This window comes from Theropithecus gelada, chromosome 3, assembly GCF_003255815.1.
Source record: "Theropithecus gelada isolate Dixy chromosome 3, Tgel_1.0, whole genome shotgun sequence".
Lineage (NCBI taxonomy): Eukaryota > Metazoa > Chordata > Mammalia > Primates > Cercopithecidae > Theropithecus > Theropithecus gelada.
Window position 1 is genome coordinate 175,201,355 of NC_037670.1, and position 24,845 is coordinate 175,226,199.

The window sequence follows — 24,845 nt, forward strand, 5'->3', positions numbered from 1 at the left end:
TCTTGTTTCCCCCTTTTATGTTGCTGCCCTCCCAAGCGCGCCCCTCAGCTCTGCTCTCTCCTTGTCCTTTTCTTCTCATTGTTTACCATGTTCTGAGATTTTCTTCCCTCTGTTTGGCTGGGTCCTAGGTGGTCTGTGTGCATTGCTTTCTTTCGGCCTTCCCTTGGTAGGGTGTGGTTGAGTTTTCAGCAGCACAGCACAAGGCCCCTGATGAGAAGACACAAAGCTCTTCGCTTCCTACTGGGTGCTGCCTCCCCAACCTTCAGACAGCTTTTTTTTTTTTTTTTTTTTTTTGAGACAGAGTCTCGCTCTGTCACCCAGGCTGAAGTGCAGTGGCACGATCTCGGCTCACTGCAACCTCATTCTCCCGAGTTCAAGCGATTCTCCTGCCTCAGCCTCCCAAGTAGCTGGGATTACAGGCGCCTACCACCACACCCAGCTTATTTTTGTATTTTTAGTAGGGAGGGGTTTTTGCCATGTTAGCCAGGCTGGTCTTGAACTCCTGACCTCGGGTGATCCTCCTGCCTCGGCCTCCCAAAGTACTGGGATTACAGGCGTGAGCCAGCATGCCCAGCCATCAGGTAGCTTTTCCAGCTGCTCTCTTCATTTGTCATCAATATTCTACGTAGAAAGCTTGTTGCCACACCCTGTACTGGCCAGAATGCACCCAGAGAGAGGGCGTAAGCATTGCCCCTTTCCTACAAGTCTGGGAATGGCCATACAGCAGGATGTACAGGGAGATACTTGAGTCAGTACCCAGGAGAAGAACTGAAGGTGCCGCAGGATAAGTGGCAGCACTTCTCTCCAGATAGCTGTGTTACAACATAGACTGACTTGTGCCTGGGCTTTGCTTGTGAGGAAAGGGGAGGAGGTAGGTGGTTAACACCAGAATAGCTGCCCTAACTCCCACCATCTTGCCAAGCCAAGCTGGGGGCAGAATCCAGAGTTCCTGCTTTTCCTTCTGACTGAATCCCTTAGTCCAGAAGGAAGACCTAGGGGAAGTGCTTCTCCCTGCTGGTTCTGAAAGGATGAGAACTTGTTGAGTTAGAGTCTTGGCCCTCTGAGGAGTCTGTTGCTGTCCCATTCCTGGACCCACGTTGCTGGTAGCCCTTGTCTTCTCTTTTTTAAAAAAAATTTCCCACAGACCAGGTGCGGTGGCTCACACCTATAATCCCAGCACTTTGGGAGGCCGAGGTGGGCAGATCACGAGGTCAGGAGTTTGAGACCAGCCTGGCCAACATGGTGAAACTCTGTCTCTACTGAAAATACAAAAATTAGCCAGGCGTAATGGTGGGCGCCTGTAATCCCAGCTACTCAGGAGGCTGAGGCAGGAGAATTGCTTGAACCCAGGAGACGTAGGTTGCAGTGAGCCGAGATCGCGCCACTGCACTCCAGCTTGGGTGACAGAGCAAGACTCCATCTCAGGGGGAAAAAAAAAATCCCACAGACCTGACATAGGCCCTTTCTTTTTTTTTTTTTTTTTTTTTTTTTTTGGGACGGAGTCTCGCTCTGTCACCCAGGCTGGACTGCAGTGGCCGGATCTCAGCTCACTGCAAGCTCCGCCTCCCGGGTTCACGCCATTCTCCGGCCTCAGCCTCCCGGGTAGCTGGGACTACAGGCGCCCGCCACCTCACCCGGCTAGTTTTTTGTATTTCTTAATAGAGACGGGGTTTCACCGTGTTAGCCAGGATGGTCTCGATCTCCTGACCTCGTGATCCGCCCGTCTCGGCCTCCCAAAGTGCTGGGATTACAGGCTTGAGCCACCGCGCCCGGCCGACATAGGCCCTTTCTAAAACACCATGAGCATATGTTGGGTGTGGTGGGCTGGTGTGTTGTGCAGGTAAATAGGCAAGTAACACTCTTCAGAGAGGAAGCCAGGCTTTATTTTCTCAGCCCACAGCCCCTTTTGCAAGGCTGATGCAAACCTTACATATAGATAGGGCAAAATAGAGACAGGGCTGTGGGTTATGTGTAGGAGTAGGTGCCTGGGCTCCAAATACTAGCAATAGTCACCTCCAGATTCCCTATGGAAAACAAGCTGCTTGGGCTGGTTGAATACTGCTTTGAACAGGTTAGGAGGCTTCATAGGTAGAGCCAGAAAACCCCTGCAGGTCGGGGCCTTGGTTTGAGCTGCTTCTCATCTGTGGGCTTCCTGCCCAGGTGCTCTCTTGCCTGCCACCACAGGGGACGCATGGCCACAGAAACTCTGCTCCAGCTCTGCCAGAATGACAATGGCTCCGGTGATCCTCAACCTCTGCCTGGCTTATCTCCTAAAAAGATCTAACCATGGCCAGGTGTGGTGGCTCATGCCTGTAATCCCAGCACTCTGGGAGGCCGAGGTGGGCGGATCACAAAGTCAGGAGATTGAGACCATCCTGGCTAACACAGTGAAACCCCATCTCTACTAAAAATACCAAAAATACAAAAAAAAAAAAAAAAATTAGCCGGGTGTGGTGGCGGGTGCCTGTAGTCCCAGCTACTCAGGAGGCTGAGACAGGAGAATGGCGTGAACCTGGGAGGTGGAGCTTGCAGTGAGCTGAGATCGTGCCACTGCACTCAAGACTGGGCAACAGAGTGAGACTCCATCTCAAAAAAAGAAAAAAAAAAAAGGTTCTGGCCGGGCGCGGTGGCTCAAGCCTGTAATCCCAGCACTTTGGGAGGCCGAGACGGGCGGATCACGAGGTCAGGAGATCGAGACCATCCCAACATGGGCTAACATGGTGAAACCCCGTCTCCACTAAAAAATACAAAAAACTAGCCGGGCGAGGTGGCGGGCGCCTGTAGTCCCAGCTACTCGGGAGGCTGAGGCAGGAGAATGGCGTGAACCTGGGAGGCGGAGCTTGCAGTGAGCTGAGATTCAGCCACTGCACTCCAGCCTGGGCGACAGAGCGAGACTCCGTCTCAAAAAAAAAAAAAAAAAAAAAAAAAAAGGTTCTAACCCCATAGGTTTCCTGTGAAGGCTGAATCTAAGGTATCAGGGAGACTTAGCCTTGATCTAGACCAGGCTGGGAATGGGGCTGGTCTGGACTACATATTTTTAGCCTGATTCTCAAGCCCTGCTGAAATTGAGCCAAAAAATAGAGAAGACCTGCCCTAGCTCTGTGTCCTAGCTGGAGAACTGTGGAACCATTGTTAATGACCAGTTATGGCTCCAGGTTGCTTTGTTTGGTTGCCCAAACTAGCTAGGAGAAATGGGCTGCCAAGGGGAGCTGTCTTGGTCTCGCCATAAGAAGTGTCCAGCATGTGTCAGGGTGATGAGATGTTGATAAGTCTTCCATTCCAGGAATCAGGAATAGCCAGAAGCTTTCCCTCTAAGGAAAGTAAGGAGGCCAAGTATTTGAACTGTACTTCCATCCCCTTCCTGACATTAATACCTTCATTTCCTGAATTTCTTGGCCTCATTCACAGCCCATTTTTCTTCTCGATGGCTCTGCTCTCTACTGTATCTTCCCTCCCAAATCAATACAGGTCATATTTCTTCCCAGGAAGCCCAGTTACCATGAAACCAACTTCCACTGGTTTCTGTGCCCTTTGCCTGCTGTCTGCAGATGGATCTGTGAGCCCTGCTCCCTGTGTTCACTTTGTCCACTAATGCTGTTCCAATCCCCAAGCCTCTACTATGTCTATCACACAAATTCATTCCTGTCCCATCCACTTTGCAGTGCCCCTCCTCAACCGATCTCATTCTGTAACAGAAGAGGTAGGGGTATCCCAAGCTTCAAAAATGGTGCAACGGGAAGAAGAAGAGATGACAGTTAATGCCGTAAGAACAGAAAACTGGAAGTGGGTCTTTCCCCCTAGGCCCTTGGATCCGGAATATCAAAGGGTGGCAGAGACAGACTAAGCTGCCATGTCTTCTGCATAGAAAACAATTTATTCATGAGCTCACAGGTGATATGAATGCCCCAGTCATTAGTGACCTCCACTTAGTTAGATGGCTTGGACATACCCCAGCTAAACTAGGGTCAAGTACTTCATTTCCCTTCATAATAAAACAGGAAGTTAATCTCTCCCAAAGTCTGCCAGCTCATCCAAGGAGGAGAAAACAGAGCTGGAGAAGCTTGCCTGTTTAATGGGAAGCAGGAAGAGATGGCACGTTAGGAGCACAAGGTATAGAGGCAAGAGCGAGCAGTGGGCAGCCCTAGTGGAAAAGCGCGGGGGTAGAGGTAGTTAACATGGGGTGGGGGAGATGGGGGAGTGCTGAAGAATTTCTACAGAGGCCAGTGATGGTTGCATTTCATTTCTTTGTAAAGAGAGGCAAGATGGGGCCTACCCCAAAGCAGCAGGACAGATGAACTCTGGCTGAGGATTAAGGAAACAACTTTCCCAATCCCTCTCAGGGGTGCAGACAGACGGACAGAGACAGATAGCTCCATATATACACATTTACACAAATAAATAAGGAGCTGCGATCTACTTGGCTAGGTATCACCTGATCCCTCCACCCATCAGAAGCTGTTTCAGGGCATTCGCCACAGAACCTTCAGGCCCTAGGCATCTTAGAACCCACCCCGTCCCCAGGAGTCCACCTCAGTCTCAACAGCTCCTCAGCAATTAGAACCCCAGCCCCTCTAACCTTGAAGCCCCTAGTCCTGAAGGTTTCTGGAACAGGCTCAGGGCCAAGTGCTCACATCTCAGGTTCTGGAAGGAACACACGCAGGGCTAGGCTAGGTTAATTGCCAACTAGTCCCTCTCAAGGCAGAATCACAGTTGCAGCCCCTCTGGTCCACAGAACCCTGACAGTCTCAGAGCAGGCTCAGGTACAGATCCCTTGCCTTCCTAAGTTCTTGGGCGCCCATTCAGGGCCGGGCCCCCTGCTCCATTTGTTGATGCTGGCTCCGCACAGCAAACCTGTTGACATGCACAGGTATGGGGACAACAATCTTGGGGTTTCTTACAGGCTCCCCAGAACGGCTGCTCACATTGCCAGCTTTGATGCGCTTCCACTTGGCCCGTCGATTCTGAAACCAGATCTTGACCTGCACCTCACTGAGCTTGAGGGCGTGGGCGATCTGAGAGCGCTCTGTCAAGCTCAGGTATTTCTTGCAATGAAATTCCTTCTCCAATTCCAAAAGCTGCTCACTGGTAAATGCTGTGCGGCGCCGTCGGCTTTTCCCCCCAGGAGCTGTGACCCCTGCTGCCACCGGTGCCCCCTCCTCAGCTCCAGTCCCCAGGCTTCCCTTTAGCTTCGGTTTAGGTCCCAGAAGAGCCCCTGGGCCCCCTGCAGAACTGTCCAGGAAACCGTCGTCCTCGCTGTCACCGCCTGAGCCCTCTTCCTCCTGTTCGCTGCCTGCTGGGTCTCCTGCTGGTGCCTCCAGCTTCTCCTCATCTGAGCTGTACACCTTCCCCTCTGCTGTGAGGAGCAAGAAGCCAATGGATGGGGAGGGAGAAGCAAGGAAAAGCGAGTTTGGAGGAGGCACATGGAACCATGGCCAGAAATGGGGGGTTGGGAGACAAGAGCAGGAAAAAAGAGAGCCATAGAGAGGAGAAGATAGGGGGAGACAGGAGGCAGAAGGATGGTACGTCCAGGATATGGAATGGGAAGAGGTTTAGGGAAGACAAAGAAATGGGAAGAAAGGTATTAACCAGCACAGATTTCACTACGGAAAAGTGTGGGAGGCAATAAGTGTATGGACAATGACCCCTCAACTTCCCCACCACCCCCATCTCATTCTCACCCACCACCTCCCCAGCTTTCTCGGAACCTAGAGACCAACGGCCCAGCATCGCAGTCATATACCACCCCTCCAGAGCCAGGCCTCGCAGCCTCAGGGGCCAGAATGAAGCAGTATGGGACCCAGCTTGGGATCCTTCTGGAGCCACTGTGAGGAGGAGTGAAGCAATGCAGAACTGACCTTGACAGGACAGATGGGGAGAGGAAGGCTCAGCCTTTGCTGTTCTCCTGGGAGTCCTCATCTGGTCCAGCTGACGAGAGCTGTCTCATGGCTTCTGTTCTGTCTCCTCCTCTCCCTCTTCCCTAGATCTGCAGTCCCTGAACCTCATTTCCATGGCTCCCAGCCATGCAGCACCCTCAGTGTGGCCAGATTTTTTCTCCCACTTACTTAGGCTTCCTGATCCCCTTTCAATCCTTTCCCTTGACCTTAAAATGACACCATCTCTTTCCCACCTTCCCTTTTCCCCAGCCAAGGATGCCTGAGCAACACAAACAGCTGTTTTTCTGCTCAGGTTCAGAATCCTGAGGCCCCTAAGCTTGATGTCAGCTGGGAGAACTGGAAGGAATATGGGAGGAGGAGGAAGAGGGAAAAGTACAACAGGGATAAACGAAGAGAAGGAAAGGGTAAAAAAAATTTGATTCAGTAGAATACTGATTATTTGTAATCACAAGCATATAAACATTTTAATCCACACAATTCTAAAACTTAATTCAAACCATTGGTTTTAATCTTTGTATCCAATGATGTTTATATCAGAACTGCAAATATGCATTACACATGTTTTCAGTGAGTTTTACAAACTCCATTTTCTGCTCAAAGGACCAAAAAGCAGTGAAACAAGTCAAAAGACAATCAATAGGCAGAAGAACAAGAGAAAATGGATAATCTGCAAGCTAAATAGTCAGCTCCTTTCCAGAAGTGTCCACTGTGCAAAGGCAGGAGGCCTGCATAACTTATATGTAGGAATGCATCTCGCTGTATCGGCCACATATCAGATATGCCTAAGATAGGCAGACTCAGGTTGAGAATACAACTTCAAGTAAACTAAATTCAGGGCATGGGGAAATGCTTTATTAGGGAAAGAGGGTATGTGTGTTCACAGATAGAACATCTCCTGGCAGTCAGAGCGTCCTGGTGTTCTCCTTCAGCACACCCCACCCCACCCCCTACCATGTTCCCTTTCCCCTCGCAGGTGCAGTCTACACCTAGTCTTTTTCCTCAAGAGCCACAATGATATTTTCTTTTCCTATCTTTCTTTCTTTTGAGACAGACTCTCACTCTGTCAGCAAGGCTGGAGTATAGTGCACAATCTTGGCCCACTGCAGCCTTGACCTCCCAGGCTTAAGTGATCCTCCACCCTCAGCCTCCCAAGTAGCTGGGACCACAGGCACACACCATGTCTGGTTAATTCTGTTTATTTTTTGTAGAGACAGGATCTCACTATGTTGCCCAGGCTGGTCTTGAACTTCTGGGCTCATGCAGTCCTCTAGCCCTGGCCTCCCAAAGTGCTAGGATTACAGGTGTGAGCCGCTATGCCCAGCTGACATTTTCCTTAGTGGCCAGAACTCTCAACCTTTTTCCACATCACCCATCTATATCCCAATCAACTTCATACCTCAAAGGTATTTTCATCCCTCTCCTTTTCTTTCTGGAGTGCTTCCTGTTTCTTCTAACCTTCTCAAAGTCCATGCGGCATGCCCCAGTTTGGGCTCACCCAGTCTTCCCATGCCACTCCTGTACGTTGCTTTTCACCAGCCAATGGCTTTCGTTCTTCTTTACTAGTTTTCTCAGGCTTCACTGGCACCCAGCATCAAGTCCCATCTGGATAAGTACTGTATCCTGTCTGTAGCTAATTCGCTCCTCATAATATCTCCCATCAGCCTGTTCTTTCTCCTCTATCTCATCCCTAGCCAAATCTATGTTGTCTTTTCTAAGATTCACACCCTTAGTTTCCTCCTTCATTTCATTAAGAGCTCTTCTCCCACTATTTTCCACTTCCACAGAACTCAAACTTAACATGGCCCAAACTGAACTCCAATCAGATCATTCCCCCAAACCAGCTCTTTCTCATCTTTGTCCACATCATCCCCATCTCAGTTACTGGCAACTGCATCCTCCGTGTGTTCAAACCTAACCTCGATGCCATCTTTTCACTCCTCTCTCTCACAACCCACATCCAGTCCACCTGCAAGCCCTGCTAGTGCTGTTGCCTTTAAAATACCCCCAGAGCAGGCGGGCGCGGTGGCTCACGCTGTAATCCCAGCACTTTGGGAGGCCGAGGCAGGCAGATCATGAGGTCAGGAGATTGAGACCATCCTGGCTAACATGGTAAAACCCCGTCTCTACTAAAAATACAAAAAATTAGCCGGGCATGGTGGTGGGCGCCTGTAGTCCCAGTTATTTGGGAGGCTGAAGCAGAAGAATGGTGTGAACCTGGGAAGCAGAGCTTGTAGTAAGCCGAGATGCACCTCTGCACTCCAGCCTGGGTGACAGAGTGAGACTCTGTCTCAAAAAAAGAAAAAAAAAAAAATACCCCAGAGCCCAATCCTTTCTCCCTATCTCCTGCTTCCAACTAGCCCACGCCACAGTTATCTCTGACCTGGTTCATTGTCATCTTCTAACTGGTTTCCCAGCTTCTGTCCTCCGCACTCCACTTGGCCCATGATTCCTCTTTCTGTCTGGAATACACTACTCTTCACCTAGATCTTTGCACTAGCTTATTCCCTACCTCCTTCAGGTCTTTATCAATGACACCTTCCCTGGTCATCCTTTTAATATTCATACTCTCTGATACTCTCTATCTCCTTTCTTTGATTTATTTGTTACTTTGGTCCATGTTACCAATTTTATTCATTTATTTTACTGGCTGTCTCTTCCTAATAGACTATAGCTTCATGAAGGTAGATATTCTGAATATTTCTCATTCACTGCAATATCTTCAGTGTCTTGAACATGACCTTCACAGAGTAGACACTCAATAAGCATCTGTTAACTAAATAAAAGAAATGATTTCCAAATGCTCATGCATGTGCTCCCTGTCTCCTTTCTTTCCCTCCCTGTCCTTTCCTTTCCCAAGCCCCTCCTATGATAATCACCACAACCCCACCCCACCCAGCTCCAGTGCATAAGACATCTCCCTATGAATATTATCCTTCCCACTTTTCAGAATGCCCTCAGATCTCACATTAGCTGGAGAGGAATTCATATGCAGTAGGAATCTATAGGATCTTAAAAATCTACAGGATGCTTAAAAAAATTAATGACAATTCCATTAGTAAATCCTCTATTTTAATTTTTTAAAAACAGAGTGTGTAGTAAATAATAACAGAAAGAATAACAAAGGCTTTTACAAACTCAGCCCAATATTACAACATGTTAAACAGTGCTAAAAAGGCAGAAACTAGACTTCGAGGCTTGAAGGATGAAATCAGTTAATACAACTCCAAGCACCCAGGGGGTGTCCAATAAATCTAAATTGATGATGATTGAGATGAGGCTCCCAAGTTCCCGATATGGCAGGGCCCTCCTGAGATCATATCATCCATCCCTCTGTGTTCAGACAGATCCATAAAATCAAGCACACATGAGCCGGCCACCCTCAGTGCTGCTTTTAAAGCCATACAAGGAGCACAGGTTCACAACCTCTCTTGGTTACTTGATCCCAGTGGGATGCTGAGCGGCAGGAGCAAGAGTTTCTCTCTGAGCCTTTATAATCATGACATTGAAGACTCTGATAAGTAACTCTTGGAACGAAATGGGGTGGGACAATAGAAGAAAGCAACGAGAGGAGAAAATACAGTCACATGACTCAGAGGAGAGTCTGGGACAATGCGTAAGACCAACAAGGAGTGGGAGAGAGAAGGAAAGGCCAAGGAAGGCAGAAAGAAGACTGGGGAAAGAAAGAAGTGGGGTAGAGAAATAACAACAACAAAAAAAATGAGTCAGATAAAATAAAAGGGCTGAAAAGTCTTGAGAAGGGAGAGAGAAAATACGGGAAAAATTATGGGAAAGAAAGCAAAAGGTACTTTTTCAGAAACACCTCATCTACCTTTCCCCCTAGAATACAGATACATTTGAAGCAAAGCAAAACATTTTGGTCCTGCCATTTGCTCTTGCTGCCCCAAGAGAAGCAGCACTGTAGATTGCAGTAGCCAAAGACACAGGCAGAGAAAGAATGTGATCCTTTACAATGTGGAAATTTCAAAACAGCTAACTATTTTCTCAGGAATTAGCCAAGAAATAAAAGTATTTCCTTTTATCCAATTTATAATGAATATTAATAGTAAAAAAATAAAAATTGAACATAAAAATTTGCTATTAACTAAAAATTGAAAGAAGCAAATTTTTTTTTTTTTTTTTTTTTTCCGAGACAGGTTCTTGCTATGTTACCCAGACTGGAATGCAGTAGAGCAATCATAGCTCACCGCAGCCTTGAACTCCTGGTATCAAGTGATCCTCCTGCCTCAGCCTCCTGAGTAGCTGGGTCACAGGCGCACACCACCCTGGCTGGCTAATTTTTTTAATTTTTTAATTTTTATTTTTTTGCAGAGCTGGGGTCCTACTATGTTGCCCAGGCTGGTCTCAAACTCCTGGACTCAAGCAAACCTCCCACCTCGGCTTCCCAAAGTGCTGGGATTACAGGTGTGAGCCACCATGCCTGGCAAGAAGCAAATCTCGTTGATAAAATTTCTGTTTACAAAATTTGATTTAGAATAACTGGACTTGGTGGATACAATGTTCATAAAAGTAAATTTCTGGCTGGGCATGGTGGTTCATGCCTGTAATCCCAGCACTTTGGGAGCCTGAGGTGGGTGGATCACCCGAGTCAGGAGTTCACCACCAGCCTGGCCAACATAGTGAAACCCTGTCTCTACTAAAAATACAAAAATTAGTCTGGTGTGTTGGCGTGCGCCTGTGATTCCAGCTACTCATGAGGCTGAGGCAGGAGTATCGCTTGAACCCGAGAGGCGGAGACTGCAGTGAGCAGAGATCGCACCACTGCACTCCAGCCTGGGCGACAGAGTCTCTGTCTCAAAACAACAACAACAAAAAAAAAAAAACAAAAAAACACACACACAAAGTGAATTTCCAATTGCAGACAGTATAATTGGTTGGTATGAACAAAAAACAATCAATAAAATAAGAATTAAAAATTTTGGCTGGGCGCGGTGGCTCACACCTGTAATCCCAGCACTTTGGGAGGCCGAGATGGGTGGATCACAAGGTCAGGAGATCGAGATCATCCTGGCTAACACGGTGAAACCCCGTCTCTACTAAAATATAAAAAAAATTAGCCGGGCGTAGTGGCGGGCACCTGTCGTCCCAGCTACTCGGGAGGCTGAGGCAGGAGAATGGCATGAACCCAGGAGGCAGAGTTTGCAGTGAGCCGAGATGGTGCCACTGCACGCCAGCCTGGGCGACAGAGCGAGACTCCGTCTCAAAAAAAAAAAAAAATTTTTTTACATGGAAAATTGCAAGTTGTTGGTTTGCATGAAAAAAATTTCCTATGGAAAATAATGAAATAACGGTTCTGATGAGAATACTTCAGCAAAATGAAAATTTTAAAATTGTAAACTATTTTGTTGTGCTAGGTAGGTAGGCCAAACAGACAGAAAGGTTCTGGCCTTTATGTATGAGAATGATATTATTGGTAATAAGAAGAGTATATGGAGTTTCCAGCTTGTTCCCTATGGTTGAGTCTAGTCTGTGAAAAAAGGTTTGGCCTCTGGCCAGGGGAAGTGATGGTAGGACAGACTGGTCATTAGGAAACAGAGTTCATGTGAATTCCCCTGGTGGATGCTATTATCCTAAGAACTAGAAATCACAAGGTTTGAACCTTGATTACTTGTAGAGTTCATGCCAAGGGCATTAATCTCATTCCAGAGAACAGCACTCATGCTCCAGGAGACGTGCTTGCATGGGGCATTCCTTCCAAGAGGAAGGGGAGCAGCTCCAGAGTCACAAAGAAGGCCCATCTCGGTAATGGGTCAGTTCAGGCTAGGGAAGAAATCAAGGGCCAAAGATCCATGGTAGGTGTTCTCCAGCAGAAAGAACACAATGCCTTAGACTCACTCCATCTAGGCAGGGAGGCCTGCGTTGGAGGCACCAAGGAAGAGGAGAAGCCACAGAGGGAGTGGAGAATAACTTTAGGCTCCCAGCTGCAGGAACTCATCTAGCCCCTGTGCTGTCCCTCATTCACCCTATTACTGCAGCTCCTGCTGTTATCGCTGTAGGAAATCAATTATCTTTAGTATTCTTAGAAGAGAAGCCCCTCAGTTCTGACTTCTACTTCAAAAACAACTATCCTAACACTTGCCCCAACCACTCTTAGGAAAGGTTCTCTCTTGCCCTGCCCATCTTAGGACAATGAATCTCCTCCTGATTTTCCCAGGCCAACTACTCATCTCCCTGAATCCAGTTCCAGTTTGGGTGAGGTCAAAAGGTGGGAAGAAACACAGGTCATTCCTCAAAAAAGAGACATATTTGTCATCACTCCCACTTCCAAGTCCTCATTTCATCATGCCCTGTACAGAATTATTTCTCTGTTCTTTTCAAAAACAGTACTTTCTTCCATTGTTTAAACCAACCAGCTCACTCTCAGTTTATTTTTCACTCATTCTCATGAATTTCATGCATCCGTTATGCTCCTACTCCTGCCTATAATTTTAGGTATAATTGGAAACATTCATTTTCATTTTCTCTCTCTCTCTCTCTCCACTCTTCCTATGAGTCTTTAGCATTCTTTACTCCAAATCAACACAATTTTCTTTACATCACTGTCATCCAGAACCCCTTCCAGCTTCACGACAAGTTCAGGGCAATTTCCCACCATTTTAAGTTTAGACCTCCTTTCAGGGCATACTAACATTGCCATTTCTAAGAGCACCCTTGTATGATCTTTAACTTTTCAAAAAACTTTTCACATTTATTATCTTATCTTTGAGCAACTGATTGAAGTAAAGCAGATCTAGGAGAGGTAGTAACCTTATTTTCTGGTGAAGAAATGGAGTTTCGGACAGATTAAATGGTTTTCCTAAGTCACACAGAGAGGGACAGAGTGTCAGGTCTAGAATCTTAATCTCCTAAAGTTGCAGTTAATGCTGTTTTCATTCTTTCCAGTAAAATATTTTCTCCTCCTCTCCCACTTGTAAAAGTCTTCTCCCTAGATGTCTCATTAGATAAATAACCTTCTTATCAAATCCAAGTTTAGATCTCACCCCTTTTGGTCAGACTCAGAGGCTCACACCTGTAATCCCAGCACTTCGGGAAGCCAAGATGGGCCGATCACTTGAGGCCAGGAGTTGGAGACCAGCCTGGCCAACATGGTGAAACCCTGTCTCTACTAAAAATACAAAAAAATTAGCTGGGCACATTGGCTCGTGCCTGTAATCCCAGCTACTCTGGAGGCTGAGGTGGGAGAATCACATAAACCTGGGAGCGGAGGTTGCGGTAAGCTGACATCACATCACTGCACTCCAGCCTTGGCGACAGAGCGAGACCCTGTCTCAAGAAAAAAAAAAAAAAAGAGAGAGAGAAAGAAAAAGATCTCATCCCTTTTACTTACTAACACAGAGTCCTGGCCTAATTGTTAATATCTTCCCTTAACATTCTCAGAGAAGATTCTTAAAATTGTCATCAGAGAGACTTCACTCACCAAACTTCACCTGTCCTTTAACAAACTACTTTTCCTATCATTCCTGAGACAAAATTCCCACCAAATCTTTCTCCCATTCTTTTGTCCTTATTGGTTTGCATGATGTAATCTTACTAGTCAGTGCTTCCTTTATTTAAAAGTGTATTTTTGCCTAGGCACAGGGGCTCACGCCTGTAATCCTAGCACTTTGGAAGGCTCAGGCGGGTGGATCACTTGAGATCAGGAGTTCGAGACCAGCCTTGCCAACATGGTAAAATGCTGTTTCTACTAAAACTACAAAAATTAGCCAGGCAGGGCAGCGCGCGCCTGTAATCCTAGCTACTCAGGAGGCTGAGGCAGGAGAATCGCTTGAACCCAGGAGGCAGAGGTTGCAGTGAGCCGAGATCACACCACTGCACTCCAGCCGGGTGACAGAGCAAGACTCTGTCTCAAAAAAAAAAAAAAAAAAAAAAGGTGTATTTTCTAACTTTGAAAATAATACGGCCAAAGTAAAGAAAGTTTTGTTTTAATACCAACGCCTGTAATCCCAGCACTTTGGGAGGCTGAGGCGGGCAGATCATGAGGTCAGGAATTTAAGACCAGCCTGGCCAACACAGTGAAACCCTGTCTCTACTAAAAATACAAAAATTAGCCGGGCATGGTGGCACATGCCTGTAGTCCCAGCTACTCGGGAGGCTTGCGGTGAGCCAAGATTGCGCCACTGCACTCCAGCCTGGGCAACAGAGTGAGACTCCATCTCAAAAACAAACAAACAAAAAAAAACATCCAATGTTCTCTAGCTTCTAGTTTACAGCTTTCTCTCTCATTCCTCGTAGAGCTCTTTCTCGTATATGTATCAGAGCAAAGAGAAAGCCTCACTGAGGGTTGGAAATTTTTCTACTATCTTCATCTCTCTCTCTGCCTTCCTCGTTACAGAACTCTCTTCAGAGCTTCACTGCCAGGATCTCTTTATCACTATTTAGCTAGCCAGTGGGGAAACAAAGGATTTCCTTTCAGTATTTCTTCCTAATACTGAAAGAGAGCTGAAGGCCCATTCTTTTCCTTCTTTCTGGTTGAGGCAGACATCCGTCTTGGGTTGTTTTCGTCTCCCCAGCATACCTTCCCCCTTTTGCTCAGTAGCAGTACCCACTTCCTTTAGGTACTGCTTCCCCGCTACACTACCCACTACTTGGTGGGACTGTTAACAGCATTTATCTACTTTCCTGACTAAAGGTGGGCATGTGACTTGGTTCTGACCAATTGCAACATGCTATCTCCCTGGGGCCATGGCTCAAGCTAGTGAATCAGTCATCCCAGGGTTTTATATACACTAGAATCCACTCAGGTCCTAACCTGGGATTACAAAAATTTAGAACTGCATGTGCTTGTGCCTTCTCTTACCTCTAGCTAAATTAAGGAAGCTGTCTTAAGGAGAGAATGAGTTGAAGACAGAAAGAGGAGCCAGGCTGGGAGCGAAAAAGAAAGACCTCACAACACTACTTGCATTTCTGAATCCACTCAGGTATTTTGTAGTTACAGAAAGCAATAAATCCCCATTTTAGCTGAAAGCTGAGCCACTATCACTACCAACCCAGAGTTCTGACTAAATACAGTGCTGTAACCAGAAGAGACAATGGTCACACGACTCCAGGGAAAGTAAGCCTCTCCACCCCACTCCCACAACTCTCCCTCCACGCTAATGTTTCCATATTACCTAAAATTATTCACAGTAATACCACGTAAGATTCCACCAGTTTGAAATTCATTTGGACTTTTAAAAATCTCAATCCACTCGAGTGTGAATTAGTTTAATCCAGTGGCTTTGATTTTAACATCAAATTGAGATGAAACATATGAGGGAATAGACATTTTTTGATAAAGCAAAAAGAAGAGTTTTTTTTTTTTTTTTCTTTTAATGGAGAAAGGGAGAACAGGCCCCAGTGAGGCACAGTAAAGGGGTTTTCAGCAGCCTTGGGATTTACAGAGTACACCAAAATGTGAGACACGGAAACCGAAAAGAGGGAGAAAGAGCCAAAGACATGTGAAATCTACCTCTATTAGCTTCAGTACAATGTTCTTTCCTGGCAGTCCCTGAATAATCAGTTCTCAGAACACAGAACTACTCTATCATCACTTGTAGAAATATTTGTCCTTTTCAGTACATAGAGTGTCACCTATCCTACACCATTCCTAGTAAAAGGATCTTTCCCAACTTAATTCCCAGGAAAGCTCCCCACGTATTTCCAAGGCAAGGACAATAAGGATAATTTCTTGAGCATCTATTACTTTCATGATGCTGCACAAATATCTGTGCATTTAATCCTTAACCCTGTGAGGTAAATATTACTGTCCTTATTTTGCTGGTGAGGAAACAGACTGTAGAGGTGAGTACTTTCTATAGATTACAAAGAAAGTGCACCACCAACATTTGTACCCAGCTTTCCTGACCAAAGCCCATGCTTGTTTCTTTGCACTACACCTCATCTCTTTGTTAACATTTAATGTAAAAAAAGAGTCTGATTTTTTTTTTTTTTTTTTTAAGACGGGTCTCACTCTGTTACCCAGGCAGGAGTGCAGTGGCATGATCTCGGTTCAGTGCAACCTCCACCTCCCAGGCTCAAGGGATCCTCTTACCTCAGCCTCCTGTGTGGCTGGGACCACAGGTGTGCATCACCACTGCTAGCTAATTTTTTGTAGAGACAGGATTTTGCCATGTTGCCCAGGCTGGTCTCGAACTCCTAGACTCAAGTGATTGGCCCACCGCAGCCTCCCAAAGTGCTGGGATTACAGCCATGAGCCACTGCAGCCAGGCAGAGACTGAATTTTTGTTTTTTGAGACAAGGTCTTGCTCTGTCTGTTGTGCAGGCTGGAGTGAGGTGGTGCAATCACATCTCACTGCAGCCTCAAGCCTCAACCTCTCAGGTTCCAGCAATCCTCCTATCTCAGCCTTCTGAGTAGCTGAGACTAGAGATACATACCACCATACCTGGCAAATTTCTTTTGGTAGAGACAAGGTCTCACTATGTTACCCAGGCTGATCTCAAACTCTTGGACTCAAGTGATCCATCTCGGCCTCCAAAAGAGCTGAGATTACAGGTATGAGCCACCACACTGGGACGAGACTGAATTCTAATGTCAGCCTATCATTAATATTGTTCCAGATATAGAAACAATATAGAAGGCTAGGAACCAATTTTACGACACAGCTTCTCTTCTTTTCCACTGCTTCCTTCCTCACCAGTTAAAGTTGGTCCCAACTGATCCCCACTCTATTTGGCCTATACAAAATCTACCATCTTTATCAAATGTTTCTCTCTCTCATTTAATGTGACAGCTATACACAGTCACAGCTCAGGTATGCCCTCCCCAATCCCAGAAGACAAGCCTTTTCCACCTAAAGACCAGCCCTGATCTCACCTCAAGATGCATGTATCTTACCTTGCTACCTCCTTATCCTCCATGACTACAACTCACCACCGAAAAGTATAGAGTTTCCTCAGGCCCTTTGCTCAGGATGCCTTTCTTTTTTAAAAGAAACAATTCATTAATAAAGATATCCTTATAGATAAAAACAGAATTGTAGAGCTGGAAGGAATCTTAGAGATCACCTAATTCAAACCCCTAATTTTACTGATGAGGAAGCTAAGACACTTCCTTTGCTTAGGCTAATCAGTTTATGTACTTGTAGTGTCCACACATAATTCATAGAATAGTTATTCATTGCAGCACAAAGCACTTCTTACCTTCACACTCAGGGTAATTACATCTCCTTCCCTCAATGAAGACACCTCTGCATTACTTCTCCTCCCACCGTCCCCACTACAGAGTTGTTTTCTCCATTACTTCTATTATAATACCATCTTCTCCATAATTCAGTCAAGACATCTGCCTCCCACTACCCCCAGTCAGAAGTATTTTCCTCTTCCTCCCAGTCCTCATATTTTGAATAGTGCCTTTTGCTTATAACCCTCATCTGAGTTCCTATAGCCCCTCTACTTCTAATACAAATTCTTTTCATCACATAAGGATCATTGCTTTCCCTTCTATAATGGCCAGTGAAGACACTGCTTGCGGCACCTGTCTCTTTCTACTACACCTTAATTCAACTTGTGTGGGCCACTCCTCTATAGCACCAAATGCAAGCGTCTCTTCTCCCTATCACCCTTTCTCTCAATTAGTCCTAGCACATCAACATTTCACCCACATTACTCTAAGCTGATAACTTTCTCCCAACAAGATCAGACTTCCAATAAAAATTTCCCGCTTCTTTTTTACTACTCCTAATCCAGACCTTTTGTTGGCTATGAGCACTACCTTGCATAGAGAGCTCTGTCCTTTTCACTGCTTCAGATACAAAGTTTCTTTCCTACCCCAGCACAGGGCATTTCCCCATTCCCTCTAAACAAATGTTCCTTCTTCCCACCAAATTATTTCCTTCTCATCATTCCTGTTTAAATCTCTCTCTTTTTGTACATCTACTCAATTACTTCTCTCTTTTCTATTTCCTAATTCCAAATCAGTTTCTTTTTTCCCATTACTTTTCTTTTCCTATTACTTCCCAGGCAGAATTCTTGCTTCCTGTTGTAACATTTCTGTCAATGCAAAGCACTTTGCTCACAATGCATGTTCTTCCTTCTTTCCAATTAAAATATTTCCCCCATTATACCAAATATTGCCTCTCTGCATTATTCCCAGTACAGTCTACTCATGCCTGCCACTCCAAGTGTAAGAATCCTCCTAATCATCTGTTATATATATCTCCATATTTACATGTGCCACCTTAGAGACTCTTTTTCTCTCTGCCAACCCCCTGAAGGGTTACTTTCACTATGGCACAGGGCATCTCAGACTCTGATTCTAATCCTCCTAATAAAATTTTCCTGTTGTCACTCCTGAGGTCTGTCTCTGATCCAGGGGGTTCTTCACCCTTTTGTGCCCTTAAGTCCTTTGTCAGTCTGGTAAAGCCTATGAACACTTTCTAGAATAATGCTTTTAGATGTACAACATAAAATACATAGTATTACATTTGAAGCCAAGTATATTAAAATATAGTTTAAAACAGAATTTGTGATATAATCATGTTTCTTTATTCATTAAACAAGGTTCCTCCAAAGACTGTAAATTTATATCAAACTATCTGTGATTTCTTTCAGTGACAAAAACATCATGCACTGCTGAAACAACTATGATTTTTGGCCTATATTCATGACTGAAGTGATAAAAAATAAAGGTATAAATTTTCTCCCACCCATAGCCAACAGATTCCCTGATGAAAGGTCTGTGGAGTCCAGGTTGAGAGCTCTACTTTAAACACTTGAGGCCTAGAGAATTGAAAGGAACATTAAAAATCATCTGAACCAAAACTTTTGGCCCAGCTGAGGAAACCAAAGCCTAGAGAAGTCACATGACTTTGAATCTCCCACTATGTCTCAAATATACCAAGTCTGTAATAGACACACAATAAATGTTCCCTGAATTGAACTAAGTGACTTGTCGAAATTATACAACTAATGAGTGACAAAGGTGAGAATTGAACCCATGTGTCACAACTCCTAAACAAATGTTCCATCAATCACATTAAGTTAATGCAGTATTTGCCTTTCTATAAGTGTCAATGTAGCAATCACTCTCACTGTATGCTCAAAAGTTCTAGGAAAACATACTCCGGATCTCCATCACTTCCCCCAAAAATCTCCCTCTTGTTTCCAACAACATAATTCTCTAATTCCACGTCATACTATCATTTTCTGTTTTCCTCTCATAAGTAAATACCATATCTTGACAATCATAGGGGATACCTATTCAGAAATTAATTGATGGTCATCCAAATGTTCCCTAGCTACCATCAGATGCTTAGCTCACAGTAATCAGCACTTGAATACTAGGCTCCTACGAAGTCTCCCTGGTCTCCTTGTATGATTTCAATTATTATTGCCAACCTCTATTCAGAAATTAGCAAACCTTTTTATGCTTAGTTTAAAAAAACAATGTTTACTACATCAACATGTCTCAAGTTTGTCCCATTATATTCCCATATCTTCTATATAACCTTAAACTACAAATGTTTTCTTCACCATGCCCAGTACTGGTATTAATTTTCATGTCAATCTCTCACTACATTTTTGTCATCCATCTAACAAATATATATGGAGTAGCTACCATTCCTCACTTCCTAAGCTTTTGCATTCAGGCAATCCAATCTTTTTTTTTCCCCTGAGTGAATAATAGCTCTAGACACCACCAACTCAAAGTTTTCTTTTGCCTTTTTTTTTTTTTTTTTTTTGAGATGGAGTTTTGCTCTTGTTGCCTTCTGGGCTGGAGTGCAATGGTGCAATCTCGGCTCACTGCAACATCCGCCTCCTGGGTTCAAGCAATTCTCCTGCCTCAGCCTCCTGAGTAGCTGGGACCACAGGCATGCGCCACCATGCCCAGCTAATTTTGTATTTTTAGTAGAGACGGGGTTTCTCCATGTTGGTCAGGCCGGTCTCAAACTCCCAACCTCAGGTGATCCGCTCATCTCGGCCTCCCAAAGTGGTGGGATTACAGGCGTGAGCCACTGCGCCTGGCTTTCTGCATTTCTCCACATTCACAGCTCTTTTCATCATTTCCCCAGCACATAGCATCCTTTTCACCCATTGTTGCTGTGATGCATATCTGCACCACATCTTGCACACAGCAAGTTAGCTTTGATTACTCTCAGGCAGAGCTCACACAACCTTCAGACACACGAGATCATCTCTGCCCATCCCACCTAAGGCAGAATTCTGTTCTCTCCTGTCATTTAGAGCTTCCTGCTGTCTTCTCTCCATTATTCCTAAAACACTGAGGACCCATTATCCAATTCAAAGCTCCTTTTCTTCCATCACTTTCACATAACTCTGTTCTTAAAACTCTCTAGATCCGTCATGTTGAATATGGTCACCACTGTTCACCTGTGGCTACTGACCAACTGAAACATGGGTAGTCCAAATGGAGATGTGCTGGAAGTCTAAAATAACACTGGATTTTGGAGGCTTAATATGAAAAGAGAATATAAAATTATCTCATTAAAAATATTAATATTGATTAATGTTGAAATAATATTTTGGACATCTTGAGTTAAATAATTAAAATTAATTTTACCTATTTTTATCTTTTTAATGTGGCTAATAAAAATTTTTTAATGCCATATATGGCTTGCATATGGCCAGCACTACTTTGGGCTCTTCTATTGAGTCATACTTTAATCTTTCCTAACAGTTCAGAATTCTCTTTATCGCTCTTACTAAAGACATTATCTCAATTTTCCCCACTGCTTCCCACATTCCAAACTTGGGATTCTTTTCAATCTACCATTTTCAATAACTTTCTACCCAATTACTTCTATATATCGTATTTCTTTTCATCTGCTAATATAGCTTAGCTTCTACTCCTGCAATCAAATCATAACAAAGTTCCTTTTATCCTTCCTCAAGTCTAGTAGAGAATGGTACCTGTCTTAACTCTCAACAAATTTAAAAAAATACTCCCTTTAATTCCCAAAGAAAATACTAATCATTCTCCAAACTGGCCTATCTATACTATGATTTTATTTAAACGGGCTAGTAGTTGTAAAACACTAAAGAAATGTAAAATAATCATTTCAGACCATTGTCACTCATTCACACAAGGAAAACAATTTCTCCTCTTTCTAAAGATTGCATTATTTCTCCAAACTCTTCTAATGTTGAGGTTTCAATCCCATTATTCACAGCAGAGAGCTCTGTCATTTCACTCCAAATACTTTAATACAATTCCCAAAACAGAGTATTTGTTTTCCAACCATTTTCAGCCTGGGTCATGTGTCATCAGTCCCCCAATTGATTTTATGTCTCTCATTTCTGGAATTGCATTTTCTTTTCTCAATGATTTCAGGAAAAACTCAAGATTGGGAAGGTGGATATGAATGACTTGGCCAGGAAGAGTTGGAAGCATGTTTACTGAGAGTGACAGAAGCAGCAGTCACAGATAGGAACTCTCATTCCTCATGCTCTTTGAATGTTTCTTCTGAAGTCTCTGCTCCTTACTACTATGTCCCAGCCGCCCCACTATAAACCCTTTATCTCCTTCCAGCATGAGTGATTACCTTTATTCCAGCACTTTTTCAAAATTCTTCCTCTGTTTAAGTTCTCCTTTCCATCATTCTTGGCAAAAAGATTCCTTGCCTTTACTCCACGAACAACACAAATTTCCCTCTTTTTTTTTTTCTTTCAACATTTTCCTCAGATGTTGAAGCTCTGTCATCATTTTATATAAGTTCCAGTTTCTCATCACTCTCAGTATTAAAAACCCTTTAAAGAAAATTACTTCTAGTGTTGAAACTTTTCCTTATTCCCCTAGTATTTTTATTTAATTACCCCCAAATCCTCTCATGACAGAACTCTTACACACACACACGCACTCACACTTGTGGTCCAGTAATACAGTTCACTTTTCATTTGGCCCAGTCCATAGTCCCTTTTCCAGCAGAGAACCCTCTCCTTCTTCATGTTCTCTTTGTATATTCCCAGTATACAACTCTTCCCCCGGTCCTTTCCTCTATTTTTGTTTCATCAATATTTCTCTTCTGTTTTTTCTCTGCTTATTCCTCTCTTTCTCAATGTCTGTTTTTATAGCCAATATACTATATGATCCAGAAAAAAGCCGCCATTATACATTTAGGTCGAAATAAGAACTGAGCAGACCTGAAAGGGTGGGACGAATTGCTTGTTGTCCTGGTTTGGGCATATTCTCCTATGTCCCCACTACCAAGAGATCCCCTCTCCATCCTCTCTTTTCAGCTCATCTCTTTCTATATATGTCTGGTTACACCTTCAGGCCCTAGCTCCTCCAAAGCCATCTCTTTGATGGCCTGCCTTGCTCTCTTTTCTGCCTTAGGACCATCCTATTCTGACAATCATACTAATCTTTTTTTTCTTAAGATCATTATGCTGGCTTCCAGGCTCCCACCCTGGGCCCTTTTATCTTGTGGACATTTTTTTCCACCTTCCAGTTGCTGCTCTATCTTTTCCTTATGATCCCCCTTAGAGGATGCTATTCTGACTTCAGTTACTGGGTCTTCCTGATCCAACCAGGTACAAAAAAGAAAACAACAGCTGAATCCCCAAAAGCAAAATGCCAGGGCAAAAGGAGAAAAGAATAGGAAGACAGGCCCTATGGTAGCCCTTGGGGTCTGAAAGAGTGATTAACCCTTTCGACAATGTCAGAAAGGGCCCAAAAACTGATAATCAAGAATTACCTCTGCTGGCAAAGGACAAAAGGACTCTTGCATTCCTTTCTTGTCTCTGTTCAAGTCAGCTCCCAGACCTACTGGGGTCATTTCCACCTCTAAGCTGGATGCAATGAATGGTTGAGCAGAAACGGTTCCATTCTGATGCTAAAGATGTTGAAGCATCAGAGTCCCCACACTTGCAAGTGGTCCCTATTTTTCTTAAATAGGGCCCAGTAAATTGTATAAGCTTTTGAACTCAGAACACCTGAATCTATCTAGCCAGAAGAAAGCTTATCTGGCTTCTAGGAATTAAGGGCCAATAGAGAGGTCAGGAGGGCTCTAATTGAATTGACTCTAAACAAGGTTCAGTTTAATACACCCTGCCTCTATGGAGAGGCACCATTCATGGAGGGTCCAGGGCCCTTGAATTATCTGTCGGCTGAATCTTAGCTGGGTTCTGCACCCTAGATCTTTGGGCCACACCCAACTCAGCCCATCCTGTAGCCTCTCTCTTGGTCTCCTAGCCAGCACTTGTCCAGCGTGTGCTAGGCCTCCCGTAGCTAGTGTTCTCTTTGGTCCTCTACTCAGTTCTTCAAGGCTTAGCTCTGAATCTGCCAATTCATAAGTCAGGGCTTTAAGACCCCCATCCCCTCCCGCCCCCCTACCCCCACACATTTTGCCCCTGCATCCACAGAGCCTATTCTTATCCTTTGAGCCTTTAGGGTCAGTATGATCTCCTTAGAAGCCAGAACGTGCCTGAACTGACAGCTGCTCCAACATACTCCCATCTTGGTGCCCCCGGAAATCCCATCCTTGTAGCTTGTCTACCCCTGGCAGAGGAGACAAAAAAAAAAAAATGAAGGAATTCTGAAAAGGAGCCAGGGCCAAGGCTTGATGGCTAGGATGCTGAGGGAAAGGCACTAATGTGAAGGGAGCACTGAAAAGTCTTTGGTTAGCCTTCAGGGCTGTGGGGACAGAGCAGGGCGGGGATTCTGGGATCTAAAGAAGCTGTATTTGGAACTGAATTAGAGTCAGAACCTGCGCGCGATCTAAAGGTATGGGACTTCCAGGTTCCAGGCAGGTGCCGAGGTTCCGAGCAGGTTCCTGTCTGGAATTTCCAGGTGAACCGGCCTCCCGCCCGCCCTGGTCGGCCCTAGCACTTACCGGGCAGACTTGGAAAAGTCTCTGAGAAGTGCGGAGGCGGAGGCGGTGGGGGCTCTGCCACTTTCTCGCGGGCCGGCAGCAGCTCATCGGCTTCCAGTCCACCCTCTGGGCGTCGGCCGCCTGGTTCAGGGTTGTTTCGGGCGGCAGTGGCGGCGGCGGCAGCGGCGGCAGCGAGCTCTGGGGGTCCATAGAAAGCGTCGGGCGGCTCCGCGAAGCTGGGCAGCGCAGTGGTCAGCGCCACCATCGAGGGCACAGCCTGACCCAGCCCCGCGCAGAAGGTGTTGGTAAGGCGGCCGGCGAAGGAGGCTAGCGGGGCGAGGGGCGGGAGACCAGCGGGCAGCGGCGCGGGGGCCAGCGCCTGCGGTAGGACGAGCGGCCGATAGGGCATGAACATGGGGTAGCCGGTGTACAGCAAGTGGCCGGAGCGCGGCGGCGGCGGCCCGATCAGGGAGTCGATGGAGAAGGCAGTGCCCGGGCCCCCGCCGCCGCCCCCGCCGTTGCCCCCGGGGGCACCACCGCCTCCGGCCCGCTGCATCTTGCTCGGAGCTGCGGCCGCCCCGGGGCGCTCCCCTCCGGGCGCCTCCTTGCGCCCCGCGGCTCGGGCGCCCCGCACGGACACGCAGGGCTCGCTCCCTGGTTCCTGGGCCGAGGTGGCGGCGGGGCGCGGGCTCGGCGCAGTGTGGCTCCGGCGCCGCGCTCCCTCTCTCTCATAAGGAGGGAGGGGGCGGGCGAGCGGGCGGGCTGGGGGTGTCGCCCTCCGGACTCATCCATCTTCCTCAAATTACGCTTCACTTCCTCCCTCCGCCCGCCGCCGCCGCGCCCGGCTCCCGCTCCCTCCGCAGTACCCGTTCCCAGCGGCCTGGCCGGCCGGCCCGGGACCCCCACCCGCCCCCCGCGGCCCAACCAACTATTATTAATGGAGATTGATGAGGCCGGACACGCCGCTTTGTGAAAGTTTGCGGCCGACGAGAAGGCGGCGGCAGCTGCTGGGCCGGTCCCCTTCCCTCCACCCAGTCCACCCCCAACTCAGCCCACCCGGCCCGAGCTCGGCCCGGCTCGGAGGGCAAGCGAGAGGTGGCCCAGGCTCCGACGGGGCGGCGGGGCCAAGCGTGGATGGGACACCGGGCGGCAGGCGGAGAGGGCG

At 46.1% G+C, this 24,845-nt stretch overlaps 1 protein-coding gene across 1 annotated transcript; it reads right to left on the reverse strand.

The window, feature by feature from the left end:
- Nucleotides 1-4,799: 4,799 nt before the first annotated feature.
- GBX1 (gastrulation brain homeobox 1) lies at nt 4,800-24,236 on the reverse strand. Its single transcript, XM_025380957.1, has 2 exons — nt 23,702-24,236; nt 4,800-5,353 (listed from the first exon to the last, which is right to left on the reverse strand). The coding sequence occupies exons 1-2, from the start codon at nt 24,234-24,236 to the stop codon at nt 4,800-4,802; spliced, it is 1,089 nt and encodes a 362-aa protein (XP_025236742.1).
- Nucleotides 24,237-24,845: the final 609 nt, after the last annotated feature.